This window comes from Tenrec ecaudatus, chromosome 4 (assembly GCF_050624435.1).
Source record: "Tenrec ecaudatus isolate mTenEca1 chromosome 4, mTenEca1.hap1, whole genome shotgun sequence".
Lineage (NCBI taxonomy): Eukaryota > Metazoa > Chordata > Mammalia > Afrosoricida > Tenrecidae > Tenrec > Tenrec ecaudatus.
Genome location: NC_134533.1, coordinates 6,601,229 through 6,625,325, shown reverse-complemented (window position 1 = coordinate 6,625,325; position 24,097 = coordinate 6,601,229). Strand labels below are relative to the sequence as shown.

Sequence of the window (24,097 nt, the reverse complement as noted above, 5' to 3'; positions counted from 1 at the left end):
TAAAAATAAACTTCAGATTTTTTGTAATAATTAAATAGAATTTTTTAAGTTTAAGACCACTAAAAATACTACATAAAAAGTTTTACAGCCTCAGTGTAGAAAAGGGTCTCAAATTAATCACTGCAGTTTCTGTTTTAAGAAGTTGCAAACAGTAAACAAGTGGTCATCTAGCTTAGAAGCAACAAAGCCCACATGGAAGAAGCACACCAGCCTGCGTGATCACGAGGTGCTGCAGGGATCAATTATCAGGCATCAGACAACAAAAAATCATATCATTGTGTGCTCACCTCTCTGATACAATCGCTGAAGACAAATGGGTGCGTAAGCAAATGTGAAGAAAGCTGATGGTGCCCGGCTATCAAAAAATATAATGTCTGGGGTCTTAAAGGCTTGAAGGTAAACAAGCGACCATCTAGCTCAGAAGCATCAAAGCCCATGTGAAAGACTCACAACAGCCTGTGTAATCACGAGGTGTCGAAGGGATCAGGGATCAGGCATCATCAGAACAAAAAATCATATCGTTGTGAATGAGGGGGAGTGCGGAGTGGAGACCCAAAGCCCATCTGTAGGCAATTGGACATCGCCTTACAGAAGGGTCACGGGGAGGAGACGAGCCAGTCAGGGTGTGATGTAGCAACGATGAAACATAAAACTTTCCTCTAGTTCCTAAATGCTTCCCTCCCCCTCCACTATCATGATCCCAATTCTACCTTACAAATCTGGCTAGACCAGAGGATATACACTGGTACAGATAGGAACTGGAAAAACAGGGAATCCAGGACAGATGATCCTTTTAGGACCAGTGGTGTGAGTGGTGTTACTGGGAGAGTGGAGGGAGGGTGGGTTGGAAAGGGGGAACCGATTATAAGGATCTACATATAGCCTCCTCCCTGGGGGATGGACAACAGAAAAATGGGTGAAGGGAGATGTCGGACAAGGCAAGATAGGACAAAATAATAATTTATAAATTATCAAGGGTTCATGGAGGAGTAGCGGGGAGGGAGGGGAATAATGAGCTGATCCCAGGGGCTTACATGGAGATCAAATGTTTTGAGAATGATGAGGGCAATGAATGTACAAAGGTGTTTTACACAATTGGTGTGTGTATGGATTGTGATAAGAGTTGTATGAACCCCTAATAGAATGATTTAAAAAAATTATACGAGCTCCCAATAAAATGATTTTTAAAAGAAGAAGTTGCAAACAGAAGATCACATGAAACCCAAAGTAAGCAGAAGAAGTGAAAAAGTAAAGATCAAAGTGAACATCAATGTGAGGAAATATTAATGAAACAAAAGTTAGTTTTGGCAGACTAATGAAAACCAGGAAAGACGGGGAGGAGATGAGCAGTCAGGGTGCAGTGTAACAACGATGAAACATACAGCTTTCCTCTAGTTCCTAAATGCTTCCCCCACACCCCGCTCACTATCATGATCTCAGTTCTACCTTACAAATCCAGCTAGACCAGAGGATGTACACTGGTACAGATAGGAACTGGAAACAGGGAATCCAGGACAGATGATCCCTTCAGGACCAGTGGTGAGAGTGGAGATACAGGGAGGGAGGGGTGGCAAGGGGGAACTGATTACAAAGATCTGCATCTAACCTCTTCCCTGGGGGACCGACAACAGAAAAGTCAAAATAATAATTTATAAATTATCAAGGGTTCATGAGGAAGGGGGGAGCGGGGAGGGAGGGGGGAAATGAGCTGATCCCAAGGGCTCAAGTAGAAAGTCAATGTTTTGAGAATGATGATGGCAACAAATGTACAAATGTGCTTGACACAATGTATGTATGGATTGTGATAAGAGTTGTACGAGCCCCCAATAAAATGATATTTTTTAAAAGGGAAAGATAGACATATGGTGCTATTACCAGGAGTTAGGGGTCGGGGGCATGATACTGCTAGAGCTTCTAGAAATAGTAAAAGGAAGGAGGGCGAAAACAAAGACTTTCATACCAAAGAGAACAGACTTAAGCTGTTACTAAGGGGGAGAAGGAAAGGGAGGGAAGATGAAACAATAGGCGAAAGGATTGACACGTATTAATTTGTGTGAAGGGGCAGATATTCACCCAAAAGGAGAAATCAGAGGAGGAGGGAGTAGAGTAAGCTGCTAGGAGGTTCTATAAATAGTTAAAACTGTCTAATACAAAATTGAACAACTCCCACCTAATTCACAATAAAATGTTTTAAATAATTTTAAAGAGGATAAATAGAATATTAAGACCAATTTTGTGATGATAGTTTAAATCACAAATTCCTTTGAAGACTATGGATGTGCTTTATACAATTGATGTATGTATATGTATGGATTGTGGTAAGAGTTGTATGAGTCCCTAATAAAATGTAAAAGAAGAAAAGAGAAAAAAATGATTAGGGCAAAGACTGTACAGATATGCTTTATACAATTGATGTATGTATATGTATGAACTGTGAAAAGAATTGTATGAGCCCCAATAAATTGTTAAAATTAAAAAAAAATTCCTTTGAAGACATACATTACCAATGCTCTCTCAAACCTGCCACTGAGTCGATTCAAACTCATAGCAACCCTATTTAGGGTTTCTTAGGCTGTGAATCTTTATGGGAGCAAATAGTATCATCTGTCTCGCACAGAGCAGCTGTTGGGTTTGAACTTCTAACCTTGTGGTTAGTAGTACAACATTTACCTGACAGCACCACGAGGACCCAGGGCCGCTTCATGCTACCTCAACAACAACAAAAGGTAATTTGAATAGTCCTCCAAAAGGAAATGGAAAGACTTTGTCGTATCACTGTACTAAACACAATTGGTCAACCAGGATGTGAATTATCCATCCACTTGTGAGGACTTTTGTTTGCTCACATTGAAGCATAATCCACACTGAAGACTGTCGTCACTAACATTCATCAAGTCATCTTCAGTTTCAGCAAGCAGGGCTAGATCATCTGTTAATGAGACTTCCTTCAATCCTGATGCAAGGTCAGCAGTTTGAAGCCATCAGCAGCTCTGCGGGAGAAAGACTGGGCTTTCTACTCCCATAAATTGTTACAGCCTTGAAAACTTACAGGGGGTCGATATGAGTCAGCATCGACTCGATGGAAGTGAGATTGGTTTTGGGGTGCCTGATCGTGTTTGTTGCTGTTGTGGTTAATATTCATGGAACTCATTCAGTTTGATAATTTATCTGAAGTTTCTCTTGGATCCTCTGTATGAGCAATCAAAGTGCCTCTACATGGCATTTTGTCATCCTTTTCAATCCATATATGCCTTGTGTCTTTTCTTCATGCTCCATCGGGTAGAACAATATGTGTACTGTGTGGAATAGGAATGATGTTAGGCCTCTTTGTCTTACTTTCCTTTAATGAGATCACTTATAAAAGTTGGCTTTTTTTTCAGTTTTTCTCTATTTTTTATTTGTTTTTTTAAATCATTTTATTGGGGGCTCCTATAACTCTTATCACAATCCATACATACATCACTTGTGTTCAAGCACATTTGTAAATTCATTACCCTCATTATTCTAAAAATATTTGCTCTCCATTTAAGCCCTTGGTATCATCAGCTCCTCAGTTTTTCCCCTCCCTTCCCGCTCCCCCCTCCCTCATGAACCCTTGATACTGTATAAATTATTATTATTTTGTCATGCCTTACACTGTCTGATGTCTCCCTTCACCCACTTTTCTGTTGTCCATCCCCCAGAGAGGAGGCTATATATAAATCCTTATAATCGATTCCCCCTTTCTACCCCACCTTCTCTCCACCCTCCGGTATTGCCACTCTCACTACTGGTCCTGAAGGGATCATCTATCCTGGATTCCCTGTGTTTCCGGTTCCTATCTGTACCAGTTTACATCCTCTGGTCTAGCTGGATTTGTAAGGTAGAATTTGGATCATGATAGTGGGGGGCAGGAAGCATTTAAGAATTAGAGGAAAGTTGTGTATGTTTCATTGTTGCTACACCACACGCTGACTGCTCCTTCTCCCGGGGCCCCTCTGTAAGGGGGTGTCCTGTTACCTACAGATGGGCTTTGGGTCTCCACTCTGCAGTCCTCCTCATTTTTAAAGAATGACATTTGCTATGATGTTTTTGTACCTGCCTCATCATGGTAAGTTCTCTTCCAGATTTAATTAGCCTATAGTTTTTATTATAAACGAGTACTGAGGACATGTCAGGAGAGATAAGTCCCTGGAGAAGGACATCCTGCTTGGTAAAGTGGAGGGGTAGTGAAAAAGAGGAAGACCCTTGATGAGATAGATCAGCACAGTGCAACAATGGGCTCAACCAGAGCAGCAATTGTGAGGATGGCACAGGACTAGGCAGTGTTTTGTTCTGTTATACATAGGATTGCTACAACAACTGCATTTTCTAAAATGTTTATTTTTTACATTGTTTGAGATTGCAATATGGTTTTTCTTAATTTATAATATATTAGTTTGTTGATTATCTCTTCGTGCCATTTGTACACCTGTTTCACAGTTATAGTATAACCGTTATACACTCATTCTGTAAGGGGATGTCCAGTTGCCTACAGATGGGATTTGGGTCTCCACTCACCACTCCCCTCATTCACAATATGATTTTTTTTGTTCTGGGTCTTTAACGCCTGATGCCTGATCCTGTCGACACCTCATGGTCATATAGGCTGGTGTGCTTCTTCCATGTGGGACTTGTTGCTTCTCTGCTAGATGGCCACTTGCTCATCTTCAAGCCTTTAAGATCCCAGATGCTATCTTTTGATAGCTAAGCACCATCAGCTTTCTTCACCACATTTGCTTACCCGCTTTGTCTTCAGCGATTGTGTCAGGAAGGTGAGCATCATGGAATGCCAGTTTAATAGAACAAAGTGTTCTTGCATTGAGAGAGTACTTGAGTAGAGGCCCAATGTCCATCTGCTGCCTTAATACTAGACCTATAAATATATGCACATAGATCTATTTTCCCATCGCCATATATAAATATATTTACCTATGTCCATGCCTGTATTTGGACCTCTGTAAATGCCCTTTGCCTCCTGGTTCTTTCTCTGTTTCCTTTTACTTTCCTCTTGTCACACTATCATGTTCAGCCTTCATTTGGGTTTCAGTAATTCCTCAGTTACATTGCCCTTAATCAAGCCCTACTAGGCCTATTAAACCCTCTTCATCATTGATTTTGGATCACTTGTTCCCTTGTCCCTGGGTTTGTTAACACCCACTTCCTTTCCCTGGCCTCCCCCTCTCCCATGGCCCCTCAGAACCACCAGTCCCATTGTTTCCTCCTCCAGATTGTTTATCCAGCCTATCTTATCTAGATAGACCTGCAGAGATAATGATATGCACAAAAGACAAGACAGAGAAAACAAAGCAACAAAAGAAAACAAAGCAACAGCAATGACAAAAAAAGAAAGAAAAGCCTGTAAATAGTTCAAGGTCTGTTTGCTGACTTTTAGGAGTGTTTTCTGGTTGAGTCTGATGGAGTGCCACTCCCTGGTTCCAAAGTCTATTTTTGGTAATCCCTGGGGACTTCATTTACTGCTCCCCTTGCTGTTCTGTTGCACTCTCTTAGTGTTTCGCCTCCGTGTGGTGGGATCAGCTCTGGCACAATTTCCACACTGTGTTTCCAGTGTTGACTCCCTAGCGCTATGGGTCAGTGAGGGATATTAAGTCTCATAGAGAGGTCCCTATGGTCCTCTCTGAGCATTGGCCACTCTGAACAGTGATATTGTCCTCAAGGCTTGGTGGGCCAGGATGTGCTCCACTCTCTCTTCCTCCCCCTTCATTTGCTTCCGGGTGCTCTGATCAGACATATCCCTCTCCCTGAGCTATAACTTCAGTGCTGTCCTCTGAAGTGAATTCTTCTGGCAGGAGGCGGGGAGGGTTGTCCACGATACGTATGTATTTCTAATGAAATTGGTTTATGTCATCCTTGTCTTAGTATCTTGACTATGTTAGCTTTGTAAAATGAGTTGGGTAGAGTTATGGGTAGGTAAAGAAGGAAGTATTTTTTATTACTAACTTATTTACATTAATGATGGTTGCTTTACTTAGGCTTTCTCTTTCTCTTAGAGGTAATGTTAGTACTACATGTATGCTTTATAAATCCTTTCATTTTCCTTCCATTCATTCCTTTGCTCATTCCTTTAAAACATCATTTTTTATTAAATCATTTTACTGGAAGCTCTTATAGATATTATAACCATCCACAATTCAATTAGATCAAGCATAATTGTACAATTGTTACCACCATCAGTTTCAAAACATTTCCTTTCCTCTTGAACTCTGATATCTGCTCCTTGTTCTCCCCTCTTTCCCCAACTACCCCTCTGGGAACCCTTATCATTATACATTATTATTATTTGTGCTATCTTACTCCACCCAGTATATCTGTTTACTGACAATTCTGTTTTTCATTTCCCATGAGTGGAGTTATACAGCCATCATTGCTATCAGCTCGCCCTTCCCCCCCTTTCCCATACCCTCGGGGAAGCATTGTTTCCCTTACTGTTTCTGAAGGCTTATCTCTCTTGGCTTTCATCATCAAACTGTCCTTATTATACAAGTGAACATACCCAGGTCTAACAAGATTAATGAGGTGAAACAAAAACCATAATAGTAAGGGGAGGAAATCTTAAAGGACTACAGAATCATCCCTTCCATGTGACCCTTATGTGAGGGACTGTCCAATTATCTTACAGGTGGGTTTTGGGTCTCCACTTTGTCCATGCTCATTCATGTCAGTTTGATTGCTTGTTTTTTAATTCTGATGCCTCTTCCCGTAGACACTTCATGATCACAGGCTGGTGTGCTTCTTCCATGGAGCTTTGTTGCTACCCTGCTAGATGGCTGCTTATTTAACCTCAAACCTTTAAAATCCAAAATGCTATATCTTTTAATAGCTAGGCACCATCAGCTTTCTTCACATTTGCTTATGTACCCATTTTGTCTTCAGCAATCATGTTGGGAAGGTGAATATCATACAGTGTCACATTATTAGAACAAATGACTCTTGTACTGAAGTAAGATTTAAGTAGAGGTCCAAAGTTTAGGACATCATTATTTGCCAGGGGAGCCAGCCTTTGGCAAGATCACAGGCCCAAAGGCACAATTATATGGCTATAATATATAAAGATTATGGTAAGGTCATAGAGAATAAGAGAGAGAGGAGAAAAAGTAAAATAAAGGAGTCATACAGATTTCATGGTAGCATGCTCACCTCAGCCCCTTTGACGGTCCATGTGGAGGTGTGGGAAGAGGAGAGAGAGCGATTTTATTTCTAACCAAGGCTTATATATCTTTGGGGTCATCCAAGCCCCCTGATTACAGGTAACGACATACGTCACAGGAAGAGGTAGTACCATAGGCAATACAGCAATGGGAGGGGGACAATCTAAGGATGTACATGCAATAGGAAGAGAAAGGATTAAGGGTACACATGTGACAGGATGGGCAGATCCTAGATTCAGGATGGCAGCCTAACCTTGAATGTCATTGAGCTGATTTGACCTGTTCTAAGATCTCCAGGGAAACAATCACTATCTTTAACAGCAGGGAGTGAGTCCCACCTATGGCAGACCAGACAGTAGTCTGATTGCTCTGGATGACTGATGCCTTTAGGGAGATAACTTGACAATCATTTACCATTAGTTGCAAGCAGTGTCCTAGGTCTGGCATATATTTAGGAGAGACAAGCTTGGGAAAAGCCTTTTTATATCCCACAATTATTGCGCACCTGTTCCTAGTTTTCTAATTGTTGTGAAGTTACTTATAGTATTCTTTTGTAATTTAAAATTATTTATGCTCATCTCTTTTAGGTTTTTTATGCTATATTTGTGTCTTTTACTTGATGTTTATCATGATAATATTTTGTTTACTGCTAATTTCATAAGCTATATGCTATCAGTCTGACACTTCACATGTGATAGATTGTTTAATTCTCACATCAGTTTTATGAGGTCAATTATTATTGTCATCAATTTATAGCTAAGGAGACGGAAGCACAAAAAGGTTAAGTACCGTTACTTGCTCAGGTCACAAATCTAGTGGTCAAGTGAGATATATATGAACCCAAACTGAAAGTCCTAAAGGCCACAGCTTACCCATTGTTCCATATTTCGGGTGGCTGTATAGTATAATGTCTTGTATTTGCTGCAGAAGACCTCCTTAAAGTACTGAAGAGCAAGGATGTTGCTTTGATGACTAAGGGACACCTGGCCCAAGCTAGTGAATAGGAAAGATTAAAGATGAATGAATGCCTTTGAGTTATAGAGCTGGAGATGGCTATTGAAAGTGGCATGGACTGCCAAAAGAACAAACAGATCTGCCTTGGAAGAAATACAGCCAGAATGTTCCCTGTAAGTGAGAACGCCAAACCTTCTCATGTACTTTGGAGCTGTGGTCAAGGAAGACCAGTCCCTGGAAAAAGACGTCATGCTTGGTAACGTAGGTCAGTTACAAAGAGAAAAGCCCTTAAAAAGACGGAGTGACACATTTGCTGTGGCGTTGGGATCAAACATGACAACTGTGAAGATGTTGTGTGACCAGGCAGTGCTTTGTTCTGTTGTTCATAGGGTCACTATGAGTCAGAATTGACTTGACAGCAACTAACAACAACCACATACACTCCCTTAAAGGTTTGCCTATTTATTAGTTTTTCAGATTGAAAACAAAAACCTTGCCCTATAGGGCTTCCGAGGGTGTCATCGTTTTTTTAAAACAGTCCATCATTCAATTATATTAAGCACACTTGTACATATGCTGTCATCAACATCTCCAAAACATTTCGTTCTACTTGCGCCCTTGGTATCAGCTCCTGAGGGTGTCATTTGATGGAAGCAGACCACCAGGTAAATTTTCCTGTGAGTACTTAACCACTGTACCGCTCAGGCTCCATGGCAACCAGCTCTCCATTTGTGCTCAATGAATGACTAGATAATAGTTCCTCCCATCATTGGGCAATTCTCACTCTTTCTTCCAGAGTTAGATATAGCCATGGGATTTAGCCCCCGTATTCCCATTTGCTGTCAGGGTTGCTGAGGTTGCGGGAAAAGGCAGGTGCAGGCTTGGAAAGATGATGGAATTTTCCCCTCTCTATCTCCTTTGTTTGTGGGACTCAGTGCATCTTCTTGCGCTAGAGTTCCTGAGCAACCACGCCCTTGCTAACTTGAGAAGCGAATTCTGGATCTACAGCCTAGATCACTGGGCCCTCGTCTGTTTGGCAGCGTAGCTGAAGTTTGAGGGCATGAATAAAGACCTGCCACATTCCCAAATAGTTAAAGGTCCACTCCGCTCCTTCTCAAAAGCTTGTGAAGAGTGTTTATAACATGGAAATCATTTAGCAATGTCAGTAATGACATCAAGCCACAGTGTCAGCCAAAGAGCTTTTCATCTCTGGCTTAATTAGCCTCATTTTGAAAAGGGTATTGTTACGGCTGCTTCACTTACTGGTACGTTACTTATGAACAATATTATATGACTATGTTAAAGAACAGTGAGCCAGGCCAGATAATAACAAGTTGCTAGTTTGTTGAAACAAACATCCATATCTCAAAATTTTCCATCATCAGGAAAATGTCACCGTTAGCGCCATTTTTAAATGGTACTTTTTAAATAAATGTAATCTAGGTCATTTTAGAAAATTGCAAAATAGAGAAGAGGGGAAAATTTCTTAAACATTAAGTTCCAGGACTTTAACATATTATTTTCAGACTTTTCCTTCAGGCATTTTAAAACAATGTTTGAATAACCATATACGTAATTTTATATCTTTTCAAATTTAACATATTAAGAACATTTTTTATATTACTACAGAGTTTTCTAATCACTATTTGTAATGGTAAAATTGCCCTTCAAGAGAGTAAAAAAGAGAACACAGACTGGGAAACATTTTGGTAATTACATATCAGACAAGGTATTAATCTCAGAAATGTTTTCTTTTAAATCATTTTATTAGAGCCTCGTACAGCTCTTATCATAATCCACCCATCCATCCATTTGTTGCCATCATCATTCTCAAAACATTTTCTTTCTACTTGAGACCTTGATATCAGCTCCTTATTTTTATCCCTTCCTCCTCCACCCTCTCTCCCTCCCCTAAAAAATAAATTATTATTTTGTCATGTCTTATTCTATCTGATGTCTCTCCACCCACTTTTCTGATGTCCGTCCCTCAGGGAGGGGGTTATATGTAGAACATTGTGATCAGTTCCCCCTTTTTACCCCACCTTCTCCTTCCCCTCCTGGTATTGCTACTCTCATTATTGGTCCTGAGGGGTTTATCTGTCCTGGATTCCCTGTGTTTCCTGTTCATATCTTTACCAGTATACATCCTGTGGTCTAGCTACATTTGTAAAATAGAATTGGGGTCATGATAGTGGGGCAGGGGGGAGGGAAGCATTAAAGAACTAGAGGAAAGTTGTATGTTTCATCGGTGCTATACTGCACCTTAACTGGCTCATCTCCTCCCCGTGACCCTTCTGGAAGGGGATGTCCAGTTGCCTACAGATGAGCTTTGGGTCTCCACTCACCACTCCCTCTCATTCACAATGATATGATTTTCCTCATTCACAATGATCTGACTTTTTGTTCTTTAATGCCTGATATCTGATCCTATCAACACCTTGTGATCACACAGGCTGCTGTGCTTCTTCCATATGGGTTTTGTTGCTTCTCAGCTAGATAGCCACTTGTTTATCTTCAAGCTTTTAAGACCCTAGACACTATATCTTTTGATAGACGGGCACCATCATCTTTCTTCACCACATTTGCTTATGCACCCACTTTGTCTTCAGTGATCGTGTCGGGAGGTGAGCATCATGGAATGCCAGTTTAATAGAACAAAATGTTCTTGCATTGAGGGAGTACTGGAGTAAAGGCCCAATGTCCATCTGCTGCCTTAATACTAAACCTATAAATATATGCACATAGAGCTATTTTCCCCATCGTCATATATAAATATATTTACTATGTCCATGCCTGTATTTAGACCTCCATAAATGCCCTTTGCCTCCTAGTTCTTTCTCTGTTTCCTTTTACTTTCCTCTTGTCACACTATCATGTTCAGACTTCATTTGGGTTTCAGTAATTCCTCTCGGTTACATTGCCTTTGATCAAGCCCAACAGGCATCCTGCACCTTCCTCGCCATCAATTTTGGATCACTTGTTGTTCCCTTATCAATCTAGATAAGATAGGTTGGATAAACAATCTGGAGGAGGAAACAACAGGACCAACGGTTCTGGGGCTACACGGGAGATGGGGAGGTTGGGGAAAGGACATGTCCCTCCCCCTGAATTGTAGCTTCAGTGTTGTCCTCTGAAGTGAATTCTTCTGTGGGGAAGGAGTGCTGTCTATGTAGTTGGGATTGGGGCCAGCCCCCCAGACCTCTCTATTGGTTTCCTACTTCATGCTGGTATGTTGCATTCACATCTTGGAACACCGGGTTATTGGGAACTCTTACAACTCTTGTTATAATCCATCCCTTGCATCAGGCAAATTTGTACATGTGTTGCCTTCATTCTTTTCTAGACATTTACTTTCTATTGTGACCTTGGTATCAGCTACTCCCCTCCCCCACCACCACCTTTTAATCTTGACTGATGCTTCTGTGAACATTGAGTGTGGATCCAAGCAAGACAAAATTCTTGACAACTTCAACCTTTTCTCCATTAATCATGATGCTACCTACTGGCCTGATTATGAGGATTTTGGTCTTCCTTACACTGAGTTGTAATCCATACTGAAGGCTATACTCTTCGGTCTTCATCAACAAGTGCTTCAATTCCTCCTCACTTTCAGCAAGCAAGTTGTGTTATTTGCATATGTCAGGTTGTTAATAAGCCTTCCTCTAATCCTAATGCCACACTCTTCTTCATATAATCCAGCTTCTCTGATGATTTTCTCGGTGTATAGATTGAATGAGTATGGTGAGAGGATACAGCCCTGATGCACACCTTTCCTGATTTTAAACCACGCAGCATTCCTTTGTTCTGTTTGCACAACTGCCTCTCGATCCTTGTACAAGTTCTGAAGGAGCACAATGAAGTGTCTGGAAGTCCCAGTCTTCTCAACGTTATCCACAGGATATCGTGGCCCACACAGTCTAAAGCCTTTGCACAGCCAATGAAACACAAGTAGACATTTTCTGGTGTTCTCTGCTTTAAGCCAAGATCCATCTGACATCAGCAATTATATCCCTTGTTGCAAATCCTCTTCTGAATCCATTCTGAACTTTTGGCAGTTCCCTGTCAATGTACTGCTGTAACCATTGTTGGATGAATGTAAACAGAAATTTGTAGAAACTTTATTTTTTTTAAATTTTTTTATTTTAACAATTTATTGGGGCTGATACAATTCTTTACACAGTTCATACATATACATACATCAATTGTATAAAGCACATCTGTACAGTCTTTGCCCTAATCATTTTTTTCTCTTTTCTTCTTTTACATTTTATTAGGGACTCAAACAACTCTTACCACAATCCATACATATACATACATCAATTGTATAAAGCACATCCATACATTCCCTGCCCCAATCATTCTCAAGGCATTTGCTCTCCACTTAAGCCCCTTGCATCAGGTCCTCTTTTTTCCACCCCCTTCCCTCCCCATTCCCCCCGAAACTTTATTTTTTAATAGAAAGCTTTAATATGTCAACAACAGAAAGACAAAAATCTAATTAAAAGTGAGTAGAGGATATGAACAGACTTCAACAAAGAAAACATGAAGAAATGCTCATGATCTTTAACCATTGTTGTTGTTGGTAGGTGCCAACAAGGCAGTTCTAGTTTTTAGTTGCCTTATGTATAACTGAATGAAATATTGCCCGGTCCTGTACCATACTCACAATTGTTGCTATGTTTAAATCCACGGTTGCAGCCATAGTGTCAATTCATTTTGATGTGGGCCTTCCTGTTTCACTGCTCTTCCACTTTACCAAGTATGAGGTCCTTTTCCAGGGACTGGTCTCTGCTGACCGCGTGCCCAAAGTATGTGAGATGATGTCTAGCCATTCAAAAACCAAGCCAAACTAAACCCACTGCCATCAAGCCAATTCCAAGAGATGCAAATCAAAATAACAATGGATTACATTATCTTACCCCAGCATTAACAGCAAAGTTTTTTTAAAAACCTAGAAAACAACCAATACTGGTGAGAGTGTAGAGAGACTGGAATCCTTATACACGGCCAGTAGGGTTGGAAAGTGGTGCAACCACTGAGAAAATGGTATGGTGCTTCCTTAAGAAGTTGGAAATAGAAATACTATAGGACCCAGCAATGCCATTACTTGCTACCTAGTCTAGAGAAATCAGAGCCAAAGTGGGAGCAACTACTAGTGCACTCATGTTCATTGCAGCTCTATTCACAAGTTAGAGAAACATCAGTGCTGACCAGAGGGAGACTGAGCAACAAACTATGTTGCGTGCACACAGTGGAATACTGTGCAACTTCATTAAAGATTAATGATGAATCCGTGAGACAGCTCACAACATGCGTGAACTTGGGGGACATTATACTGAATGAAATAAATCAATCACAAAAGCAAAAATACTGCATGAGACTACTATTATAAGAGGTCAAGAAAATGTTTACACACACAAACACACACAGTCACACAAACACACACACACAGACAAACACACACACACAAACACACACACACTCACACAAACACACACACACTCACACAAACGCACACACAAACACACACAAACACACACACAAACACACTCACACACTCAAACACACACACAAACACACACACAAACACACACACACACAAACACACACACCGGAGATATAAACTAATCCCTTTCCTATTTTGAGGCATCTAGGTTGGTTCTGTCTTTTTAAAATTTTATTTTATTGGGGGTTCTTACAGCTCCATCCATATATCAATTGTATCAAGTACATTTGTACATATGTTGTCATCATCCTTTTCAAAACATATTCTTTCTACTTGAGCCCGTGGTATCAGCTCATTTTTGCCCTCCTAGTTGGTTCTTTCTTTACCCCCGCTGGTATAGATAGCAAGAATCCCTGATGGTGCTGTGAGATAAGCATTGGGCTGCTAATTCATAAGGTCAGTGTTTCAAACCAGTTAGCCACTCTTTGGGAGAAAATCGAGCTTAAACTATGTATCCTTGACCAAGTTACTTGATTTTTTTTTTTAAGTTCCTCCCTCATAAAGTTGTTTTGAGGATTGAATGCATGTAATACATACAGCACATGGGTTGTTGTGAGCACATCGTGCTCAATAAGTGTTAGCTAATGTTAATGTCACTGGGGTGAGTATCCTAATGCAGTTAGATTTTTACTTACTTGAAAAAATTAAAATGAATTTCCTGAGGTAATATTAATGGAATAAAATCTATGTATATTTTTATGGCTCTCCATTTTGCTTTTTAAAAAAATGTTGGGTCATGTCATGGTACCATTGGTACATGATGGTATCACCCTAACTGTACTGTACTTTGCTAGCATTGGGAACTTCAATTAAAGCATGATAGCCAATTTCTAGTTAATGAAATGGTGTATGCAGTTTTACTTTGTATTTCTTTGAATATGTCTGTGAGTATGGACCAGGAGTCTTGCTGGCATAGTGGGTTATTGGGTGCTGTCAGCAGTTCAAAGCTATTAGCTGCTCCACAGGAGAAAGATGAGGCCTTCCACTCCTGTAAAGACTGACCGTCTCAGAAGCCCACGGAAACAGCTCTGCTCTGTCCTATGGGGTCTCTATGGCCAGAATCAATTCCTTTGAAGTGAGTTTATGGTTTTTGGATACTAGTATTATTTCTTTCATGTCTTTGGGACACGTTTCTAAAATGAAGTTTAGAACGACGTTAGTCTCTACCGGTGTAAGTCGTATTCTTAGACTTGATACCATGATCCACAAATCTTGGAGATTCATGTTCACTGCTATAAAATATTTTGAGATGCATAGCTAACTATGAAATAATAATCTTTACTGATTACACAAGATTTCATCCCCCCCAATACTTTACTAATACATGAGTATCATGTAGAGCTTTTGGAAGAATTAGAATATCATCTAAAATATATTTAAACAACTAGTATTGTGTGATGATGTTCTTTTCCAAAGAAGGAAATAATGAAAACTGGATGCCTGTGTACATAGAATATCTTGGAAGATGTTGATTAAGCAGACAGGCTTTAGCTTCAGCCTTATGCTTAAATCCCAACCTCTTACATGGCCTATAGCATTTGAACATTAATTTCATAAACAGTAAAATAGAATCAATTATAGAATTCCTACCTCACAAAAAATCAAACTTGTTGACATTGAGTCAGTTCTGATTTATGGCAACCCTATAGTACCATAGGCAGGGTAGCACTGCCCCTGTGGGTTTCCAAGACTAACTGTTTACTGGAGTAGCATAGAGTTAGGAAAATGTATTTGGGTGATATTATAAAGTATTAATATAGTGCCCACACATGCAAGAAATGTTCAATTGTTAGCTGCTATTAACATGAATAAAATGTATTTTTACTCCGGGTATTCAGACTGAGTTCTACATAATGTTTCTCTTTGATTTGTACCAAACTTCCTGAAAGGATTTCTTGAATAGAAATCACTTGTTTGAGGAGGCTAACAGCAAACTAAATGGTATCAGTGAAATTCTCTTGTTACTGAAACGTCATGACAGAACAAACAGGAGCCATTTTTATCATACATTTTATGCCCACCCCCGCCCCCAAGAACACTTCCTTAGCGTACTAATTGCCAGGTAAAAGGAATGTTTGCTGCACAACTTAACAGTTGGCTAGAATTGTACTCTATAAGCTTTTTTTTCTCTATAAGTTTTATTTGAGAATTTAATTACTTTGTGGGCATTGAAATATTACTTTTTTATTCCTGTTTATGAAGTATTTGATGTGCAGGGTAGAACACCATAATGAAAGACAAAAATTGCCTGTTAATTGTAGAAATACTTACTGTGAATATGAGTATTTTAATAGATTTTCTCCTTATATGTATTTCACATAAGGAAGCATTTATATATAGCAATTATATAGCATGATTTAATTTTACAGTCATCAAGAATCTTCTATTTTTATAAAAAGTCTTTGGCAATAACATTTAGAAATCATTGTGTAATAACAAGGTAAAGAAATAAAAGGCATAGAACTTGGAAAGGCAGAAGTAAAACGTTATTTTTAGATGATATAATTATGTTTAAAATGCTAAGGAATCTGCAAAACAGTTACTAGACTTAATCAATTTTTATTTCCAAACATTTTCACCACTGCAAATCAAAACAACCATTCTCTTTCAACAATGACACCCCATTTCACCCTTCCCATTGTCAGGAAGGCTCTAATCTTTTCTGTCTCTGTGGATTTACCCAGTCTAGCTATTTCCTGTAAATGAAATCATATGGTATTTGATCCTTTGTGTCTGGCTTATTTCGTTTAGTATAATGTTTTCAAGCTTCATTCATGCTGTATGCCAGGTAGCAGTATTTCATTCCTTTTTATGGTCCAATAATATTCTATTGTACCGATGTACTGAATTTTGTATATCCATTCAGCAGCTGTTGGATGTTTAGTTTCTTTCTGCTTTTTGGGATTTTTAAATATTGTTGCTATGAACTTTCCTGATTTATTTGTTTTAAAATTTATTCTTTAATTGTGTTCTCTAACAATAATCCTGTGAGGGGTTTTTGCTTTTTTATGGCCATTTCAATAATTTTCACATGTATTTTATAGTGACATTGATTACATTCTTTTTTTAATAAGTCATTTTATTGGGGGCTCTGACAGCACTTATAACAATCCATACATCAATTGTATAAAGGACATTTATACATATGTTGCCATCATCATTTTCAAAACATTTTTTTTTCAATTTGAGCCCTTGCTATCGGTTCCTTTTTCCCCTCCCTCCCCCACCCTCTCTCATGACCCCTTGATAAACTATAAATTATTATTATTTTCATATCTTGCACCATCTGATGTCTCCCTTCATCCACATTTCTGTTGTTTGTTCTCCTGTGACAGGGGTGGGGGGGAAGAAGTAGTTAAACATCAGTTCCTCTTTTCTCCCCCTTTTCCCCCCACCTTCCCCCTACTTTCATGGTATCATTACTCTCATTATTGTTCCTGAGGGGCTTATCTGTCCTGGATTCCATGTGTCCAGAGCTCTTATCTGTACCAGTGTACATGCTCTGGTCTAGCCGGATTTGCAAGGTAGAACTGGGGTCATGATATTGTGGGGTAGGAAGCCTTAAAGAACTAGAGGAATGTTGTATGTTTCATTGGTGCTATACTGAATCCTGACTGGCTCATTCCTTCCTTGTGACCCTTTTTTCAGGGAATGTCCAGTTGTCTACAGATGGGCTTTGGGTCATCCACCTCATTTGCATTGATATGACTTTTTGTTTGAGTCTTCTGATGCCCAATACCTGATCCTGTCAACACTTAGTGATCACACGGGCTGATGTGCTTCTTCCATGTGCACTTTGTTGCTTCCCTGCTAGATGACCACTTGTTGAACTTGAAGCCGTTAAGACTCCAGATTCTATGTTTTCTAATAACTGGGCGCCATGAGCTTTCTTCACCAAAGTTGCATATGCATGCATTTTGTCTTCAGTGATCATGTTGGGATGGTGAGCATCACAGAATGCTAGGTTATTAGAACCAAGTGTTATTGTGTTTAGGGAGTACTTGAGTAGGCCCAATATCCCTCTGCTACCTTGAACTTAACATATAAAAATATATATACATAGATCTATATCCCTATCATTATATATTAATATATTTACTTATATATATGCCTATATTTATACCTCTATAAGTGTATTTTGCCTTCTAGTTCTTTCTTCTATTTCCTATTACTTTCCTCCTGTTCCACTATCATGTTTGATCTTCATTCTGCTCTCAGTAATTCCTCTCGGCTGCATTGCACTTGATCAAACTCCACCAGGCAGTCTACATTCTTTATTTTAATATGAAACACTGTATCATTTACTTCAAGATTTCCAATAACTCTTCTCATTATTTTGCATTTGATTTTTTTAACATTTTCTCCCTTTATCATGATGTTACCTATTGATCTAGTTGTGAATATATTTTTAAAAAATCATTTTATTGGGGACTCATACAACTCTTATCACAATCCATACATACATAAATCCATTGTGTCAAGCACATTTGTACATTTATTGCCCTCATCATTCTCAAAATATTTGCTTTCCACTTGAGCCCTGGTATCAGCTCATTTTTCCCCTTCCTTCCCCCCTCCCCTCCCTCATGAACCCTTGATAATTTATAAATTATTATTGTTTTGTCATGCCTTACACTGTCCGATGTCCCCCTTCACCAATTTTTTTGTTGTCTGTCCCCCAGGGAAGGGGTTATATGTAGATCCTTGTAATTGATTCCCCCTTTATACCCCACCTTCCCTCCACCCTCACAGTATTGCCACTCTCACCACTGGTCTTGAAGGGTTCATCTGTCCTGATTCCCTGTGTTTCCAGTTCCTATATGTACCAGTGTACATCCTCTGGTCTGGCCAGATTTGTAAGGTAGAATTGGGATGATGACAGTGGGGGGGGGGAACATTTAAGAACTAGAGGAAAATTGTATGTTTCGGCATTTGATTTTTAATAGTATATTCCTGTTTTCATTTACTCTTTGAGAGTTAAGTTATAGACTATTTATTATAAAGTCTCTCTGCATCATTTTCTATTAAATCTTTTCCCTCAGGTATAAGTTTGTTGAAATGTGTTTTTAAGGACATTTATTTTTGCTACTTAGGCAACTTTCATTTAAGAGCAACTTGTCCATTATCAGGAGCCCTGGGGGTGAAGGGTTACGCATGGAGCTTCCAACCCAAGGTCAGCAGGCTGAAGCCACCACTGCTCTGCAACAGAAAAATGAGACTCTACTCTCATGAGGAGTTGCAGTCTCAGAAAACCCTGTCCTGTGGGGTCCCTCTGAGTAGGCTTCGACTCATGGCAGTGAATTATTATATCATTATATGTATTTACATGGATCTAACAGCAACCCCTGTAAAAGTAGCAGTCAAAAATCAAATGACATATTAGGCATATTTGCTATCAAGACACCTTTGAAGAGTTAAAAAGCACAGAATATTTGACCACAGCTATGGGATTTTCAGTTGCTTCATATGGATATGGAAGCTGGACAATGAATAAGGAAGACCTAAGAAAAATCTATACCTTTGAATTATGGTGTTGGCAAAGAATACTGAATACATCATGGACTGCCAGAAGAACAAGCAAATCTATTTTGAAGAAGTAGTGTAGCTAGGATGGTCCTTAGACACGAGGGTGAGGAGTCTGCTTTCCACATAATTTGGGAATTTTATCAGGAGGGTCAGTCTCTGAAGGAGGACATTATGCTTGGTAGAGGATCATCAATAAAGAGGACCTTCAACAATCCAGAGGAGGAAACAATGGGAGCAACAGTTCGGGGAGAACACGGAAAAGGGGGTGGCAGGGGAAAGGAGGGGTGGGTGTCAACCAACCCAGGGACAAGGGAACAACAGGTGATCTAAAATAGATGGTGAGGAGGGTATAGGATGCCTGGTGGGGCTTGATTAAGAACAATGTAGCTGAGAGCAATTAGGGAATGAAGGCTGAACATGATCGTGGGAGAAGAGGAAAGTAAAAGAAAATAGAGGAAGAACCAAGAGCCAAAGGACATTTATACAGGTCTAAATGCAGGCATGTACATATGTAAATATATATATATAAAATGAGAGGGACGTAGATCTATGTACATATATTTATATGGTAAGTATTAAAGTAGCAGACATTGGGCCTCTACTCAAGTACTCCTTCAATGCAAAAACACCTTGTTTATTAGACCGGCATTCCATGATGCTCACCTTCCTGACAATGTCGCTGAAGACAAAGTGGGTGCATAAACAAATGTGAAGAAAGCTGATGGTACCCAGCTATCAAAAGATAGAGTGTCTGGAATCTTAAAACCTTGAAGATAAACAAGTGCCTATCTAGCTGAGAAGCAACAAAGTCCACATGGAAGAAGCACACCAGCCTGTGCGATAACGAGGTGTCGATGGGATCAGGTATGGGGCATCAAAGACCCAGAACAAGAAATCATATCAATGTGAATGAGGGGGGGTGCAGAGTGGAGACCCAAATTGTACAACAGATTGCTATGAGTGTGAAATAAGTTGATGGCACCTAATGACAACATTGATATTTAGTTCTTTATTGTTATTCTAATGTAGAGGGGAGTTGAAGGGAGAGGGCTTTTGTAAATGATTGATTTGCTTTCTCCTTTCCAAGATGAGTGCCAGGATATGGAGTAGAAGAAGGACTCTGGTGTTCTTCTGGTTGTTGATGATCCAGGACTTACTGATGCTTTGTGCAAAGTTCTGTGTCAACACATATAAATAGTAGTTAGTTCATGAACTATGAGTCAGCATGAGCCTGCTTTTCTTTGTTTAAGAGTGCCTCATTAAAGAACATACTATATTAGTTATATGCCTAAAGGGTATTTTTATTTTCAGCTTTTAAGTTAGCTCACTTACTAGATTAATGTTTATTAAATAATGAGCTGATTCATTTTTAAAGCACAAACACAGAAATGAAATAAAACTATCAACGCTGAAGTTTTCCAGCATTAGATATGACCTTGTGGAAATTAACTGAAAATGCAATTGATTTAGAAAATGTGAGAAATTGAAAACATGAGATTAAATGTCTTAACCTCATAATGTAATTCTAAATGTTCGAGTAATTTGCTGATGCACAGCTATTTCAAATCATATTTTAAATCTTGCAGATAATCTTTTCATCAGGGAAAAGCTTTCTTGGCTCATCAGTTTAATAAACAATTCCAGAACTCTGGTGCTTACCCAAACTGCATATTCTACCTCTCATGCAGACGTACAGTCCATCCTGTCGAGATTGTCTGCAAAGCTGACATGGACCTATAAAGATGGCAGCGGTTCCCCGGACACTCCAGGATCATCCTTCCAGATGATGTTTGAGGCAGGTTTGGTTGTGGTTTATAAATAACTGATGATGCTATTGGTTTTCTACAAATAGTAAGAAATAAGAGCTTTTGTTCAAGTTGAAATGAAATCAAACTTTGGTCCCTAAGCTTCCCTGTACACACTTGAATCACTGGGTGCTTCCAAAATATTAATGTCTGTGTCATCCTTCAAATGACAAAAAAACCAACTGTGGTCATCAAATTGATTCCAATATATAGTGACTTCCCAGGAGAGAGGAGAATTCCCCCATAGGGTTTCTAAGGCTGTACTTTTTATAGAAGCAGACTACCACATCTTCCTTCCCACAGAGCAGCTAGTGGATTTGAAGTGCTGGCCTTTCAGTTAGCCACTGAGCACTTAACCATTTTACCAGCAGGGTGCCTCAGCATGCTCTGAGAGGTGATAACTTAATTGGTCTGTGAAATAGCCTGTACTTTGTAATTATAAATAGATAGATAGATAGATAGATAGATCAATCTGGGGATTCTAATGTACAGGTGAGTTTGGGAACCACTAAGTTCTTGTTTTAATTTGGAGATCCTGAGAAATAAAAGTCCATTTCCAGGGGAAGATCCTGTTTGGATCTATTTTTATTAAGTTGATTCTAGAGATATCTTTATTGATTTATTTGAGGTCCAGGGTTACAAGTGTGACCTGTACATTCTCCATCCCTTTTATGATTCTCTGACCCTTCCTTTGAGCTGGTGGGTCAGACATCAAGAGTTAGAATACTTACAACATTGACCCAGGAATCACTTTGGAGGGCTCTCTCCATGTGCCCTGTTCCTTCTGGAAGGAGCAGGTGCAGTATTGAGACCACAAGTACTCATTCCTGACTGTGCCTTATCTTCTTTAAGGCACTGATGGATCAACAATCTGGAACAGCTCATGGCTAGTCAGCTCTGAAACTATTAATGCCAAGTGGCAATAAAAAGGTGATTCTAGTGAAGCAAGGCCAGCAAATCCAGGAAAACAAGTTCATGTGTTTCAACCAGTCTGAACAAGTCGTGGTAATTGTCATACCTGATACTTATATGTGTTATTTAAGTCTCCTGACAACTCCAACAGGTGGAGAGGACAGAAGTTCTCCCTCTGTTTGACATGGGCGTAAAGGTGGACTCCGGGCATTTGGTAGACTTCCTCAAGGTCGTATGGAAACAAATGGCAAAATTAGAACTTGAAACTGTCTGACTCATAGACCTCAGTGCTGTTTCAGTATTTAGTCATCAGAGCAGAAACTTGTGTTTGTTCGCGCAGTGATGCGGTGCTAGGTATTGAAGGCCCCGGAGGCCTAAGGCATGTTGCCTGAGCCCAAGGAACTTGGGGTCTAAAGAGAAAGACAGACAAGTAAATAAGTGATTAGGATGCCATGTGGAAAGTGTGCTGTCGGTAAGCACGGAATGCTGCAATAGCACAGAGCAAGGGCACCTAGCCCAGTGCAAAGGGATCAGGTTTAGGAGACTTGATGAGATTGGAAATGGGTCCTTAGGAGTGACTTTGCAATTGTGGAAAATGACAGACAGCAGGGCACAGGGGCACCTTGTCCCTATGTGGGGACCAAGAGAGTGAATATACTTTCCAATGGGTATATATAATGAGGCTTACAGATCTGTCAAATGGAATACATGTCATACAGAGAACATATTACATAGTCAATGGGTAATATCATAAGCGGACAACATAATGAGCAGTGAGGTGAATCATCATCTTGACCTAGTACTAGTTGACCTCAAGTGCCACTGAGCCCTCAGGGGAACAATCTAGATGCATATCAGAAGAGAGTTTGCTACATTTTACCTGGTTCAGGGTATAGAACTTGGTTGCTCTTATCTACAGATAACCTTCAGGCAGAGGGAATCAGCTAGGTGCAGGACTGATTCATCTATTATGGTGGCTCCTTTATGATTGCTCCTGAATGGAGGACTATTGCAGGGGAGAATGTACTTGAAGGCATTTCTATCCGAACATTGGCGATCTTTCTCCAAACAGGGCTAGTTCTCCATGCCCATGGTTGCAGACATAGAAGCCCCTATGAGTTTCTAAGACTGTAACTCTTTAAGGGAGTAGAAAGCTTAATCTTTCTCTCTCAGAGTGACAGGTAGTGTCAAACTGAGGCCCTTGCGATTAGCAGCCTAGTGTGTGTAACCCACTATGCCACCGGGGCTCCCTGGACTGGCTCACAAAGACAGTCTGATTTCGCAAACTATGCTTGACCATTTAACCTATTTTATATTTTTATCATAATGTTGAGTGAGAGAATAGGGTTCTTATATATAGATATATTGTTGTTGGCTGCCATCGAGTCAGTTCTGACTCATAGCAGCCCTATGTGACAAACAAGCAGAAGAGCTTCAGAGTAGAACTTCCATGGCTGTTATCTTGACAGAAGCAGATTGTCAAGTCTTGCTCCTTCAGAACTACTGGGTGGATATGAAATGATAATTTTTTGATTAGCAGGAAAGTGCTTAACTATTGCACCACCAGGGCTCCTTGTATACATACATACATACATGTGTGCCTGTATACCATTTATATGTTTGTCAGTGCGTATGTGTGAGGAGTCTCTGGGAAGCTCGGTGAGTGCTTGACTAGGCTCAAAAGGTTAGTGACTTGTACCCCCGAGAAGCCCTTCAGAGAAAGGCCTTGTGCTCTGCTGCTGAAAGGTCACAGCCTCCAACACCCTGAGGAGTGCGGGTCTGCTCTCCACCCTGGGTCCAAATTCACGCCATTGCAATTGTTCGTTTGCTTGCTTTTGTAGATAGATACTGTCTTATAGAAAGCGTTAATAAGGATCCATAACACTGCAGAAGCTAGTGCTTTATAAGTATAAAAGTTTCTATCTCTCATCAAATAATCAGACTTGTGGTCCAAGGAGAAGCCTTGGTGGCTTAGTGGGTACGTGTTGGTCTGCTAACTGCAAGGTTGGCAGTTTATAACCACCAAACACTCCATGGGGAAAAGATGAGGCTTTCTACTCCCATAAAGAGTTACAGTCTTGGAAACTGGGTTGCTAGGAGTCAGAATCGACTCCATGTCAGTTTGACTTTTGGCTTGGTAGTCCAGGGTGAAGGCTGAAGCCATCTGATTCAATAGTGGTGCCTGTTTCCCTGAACTAACAGCATCT

At 39.9% G+C, this 24,097-nt stretch overlaps 1 protein-coding gene across 1 annotated transcript in view; it reads left to right on the top strand.

Moving 5' to 3' along the window:
- Positions 1–24,097, top strand: part of TOP6BL (TOP6B like initiator of meiotic double strand breaks) — a 94,887-nt gene that overhangs the window by 46,368 nt on the left and 24,422 nt on the right. The window contains exon 3 of the mRNA XM_075547532.1: positions 20,862–20,968. Coding sequence (XP_075403647.1) covers positions 20,862–20,968 — 107 coding nt within the window. The remainder of the gene's footprint in view (positions 1–20,861; positions 20,969–24,097) is intronic.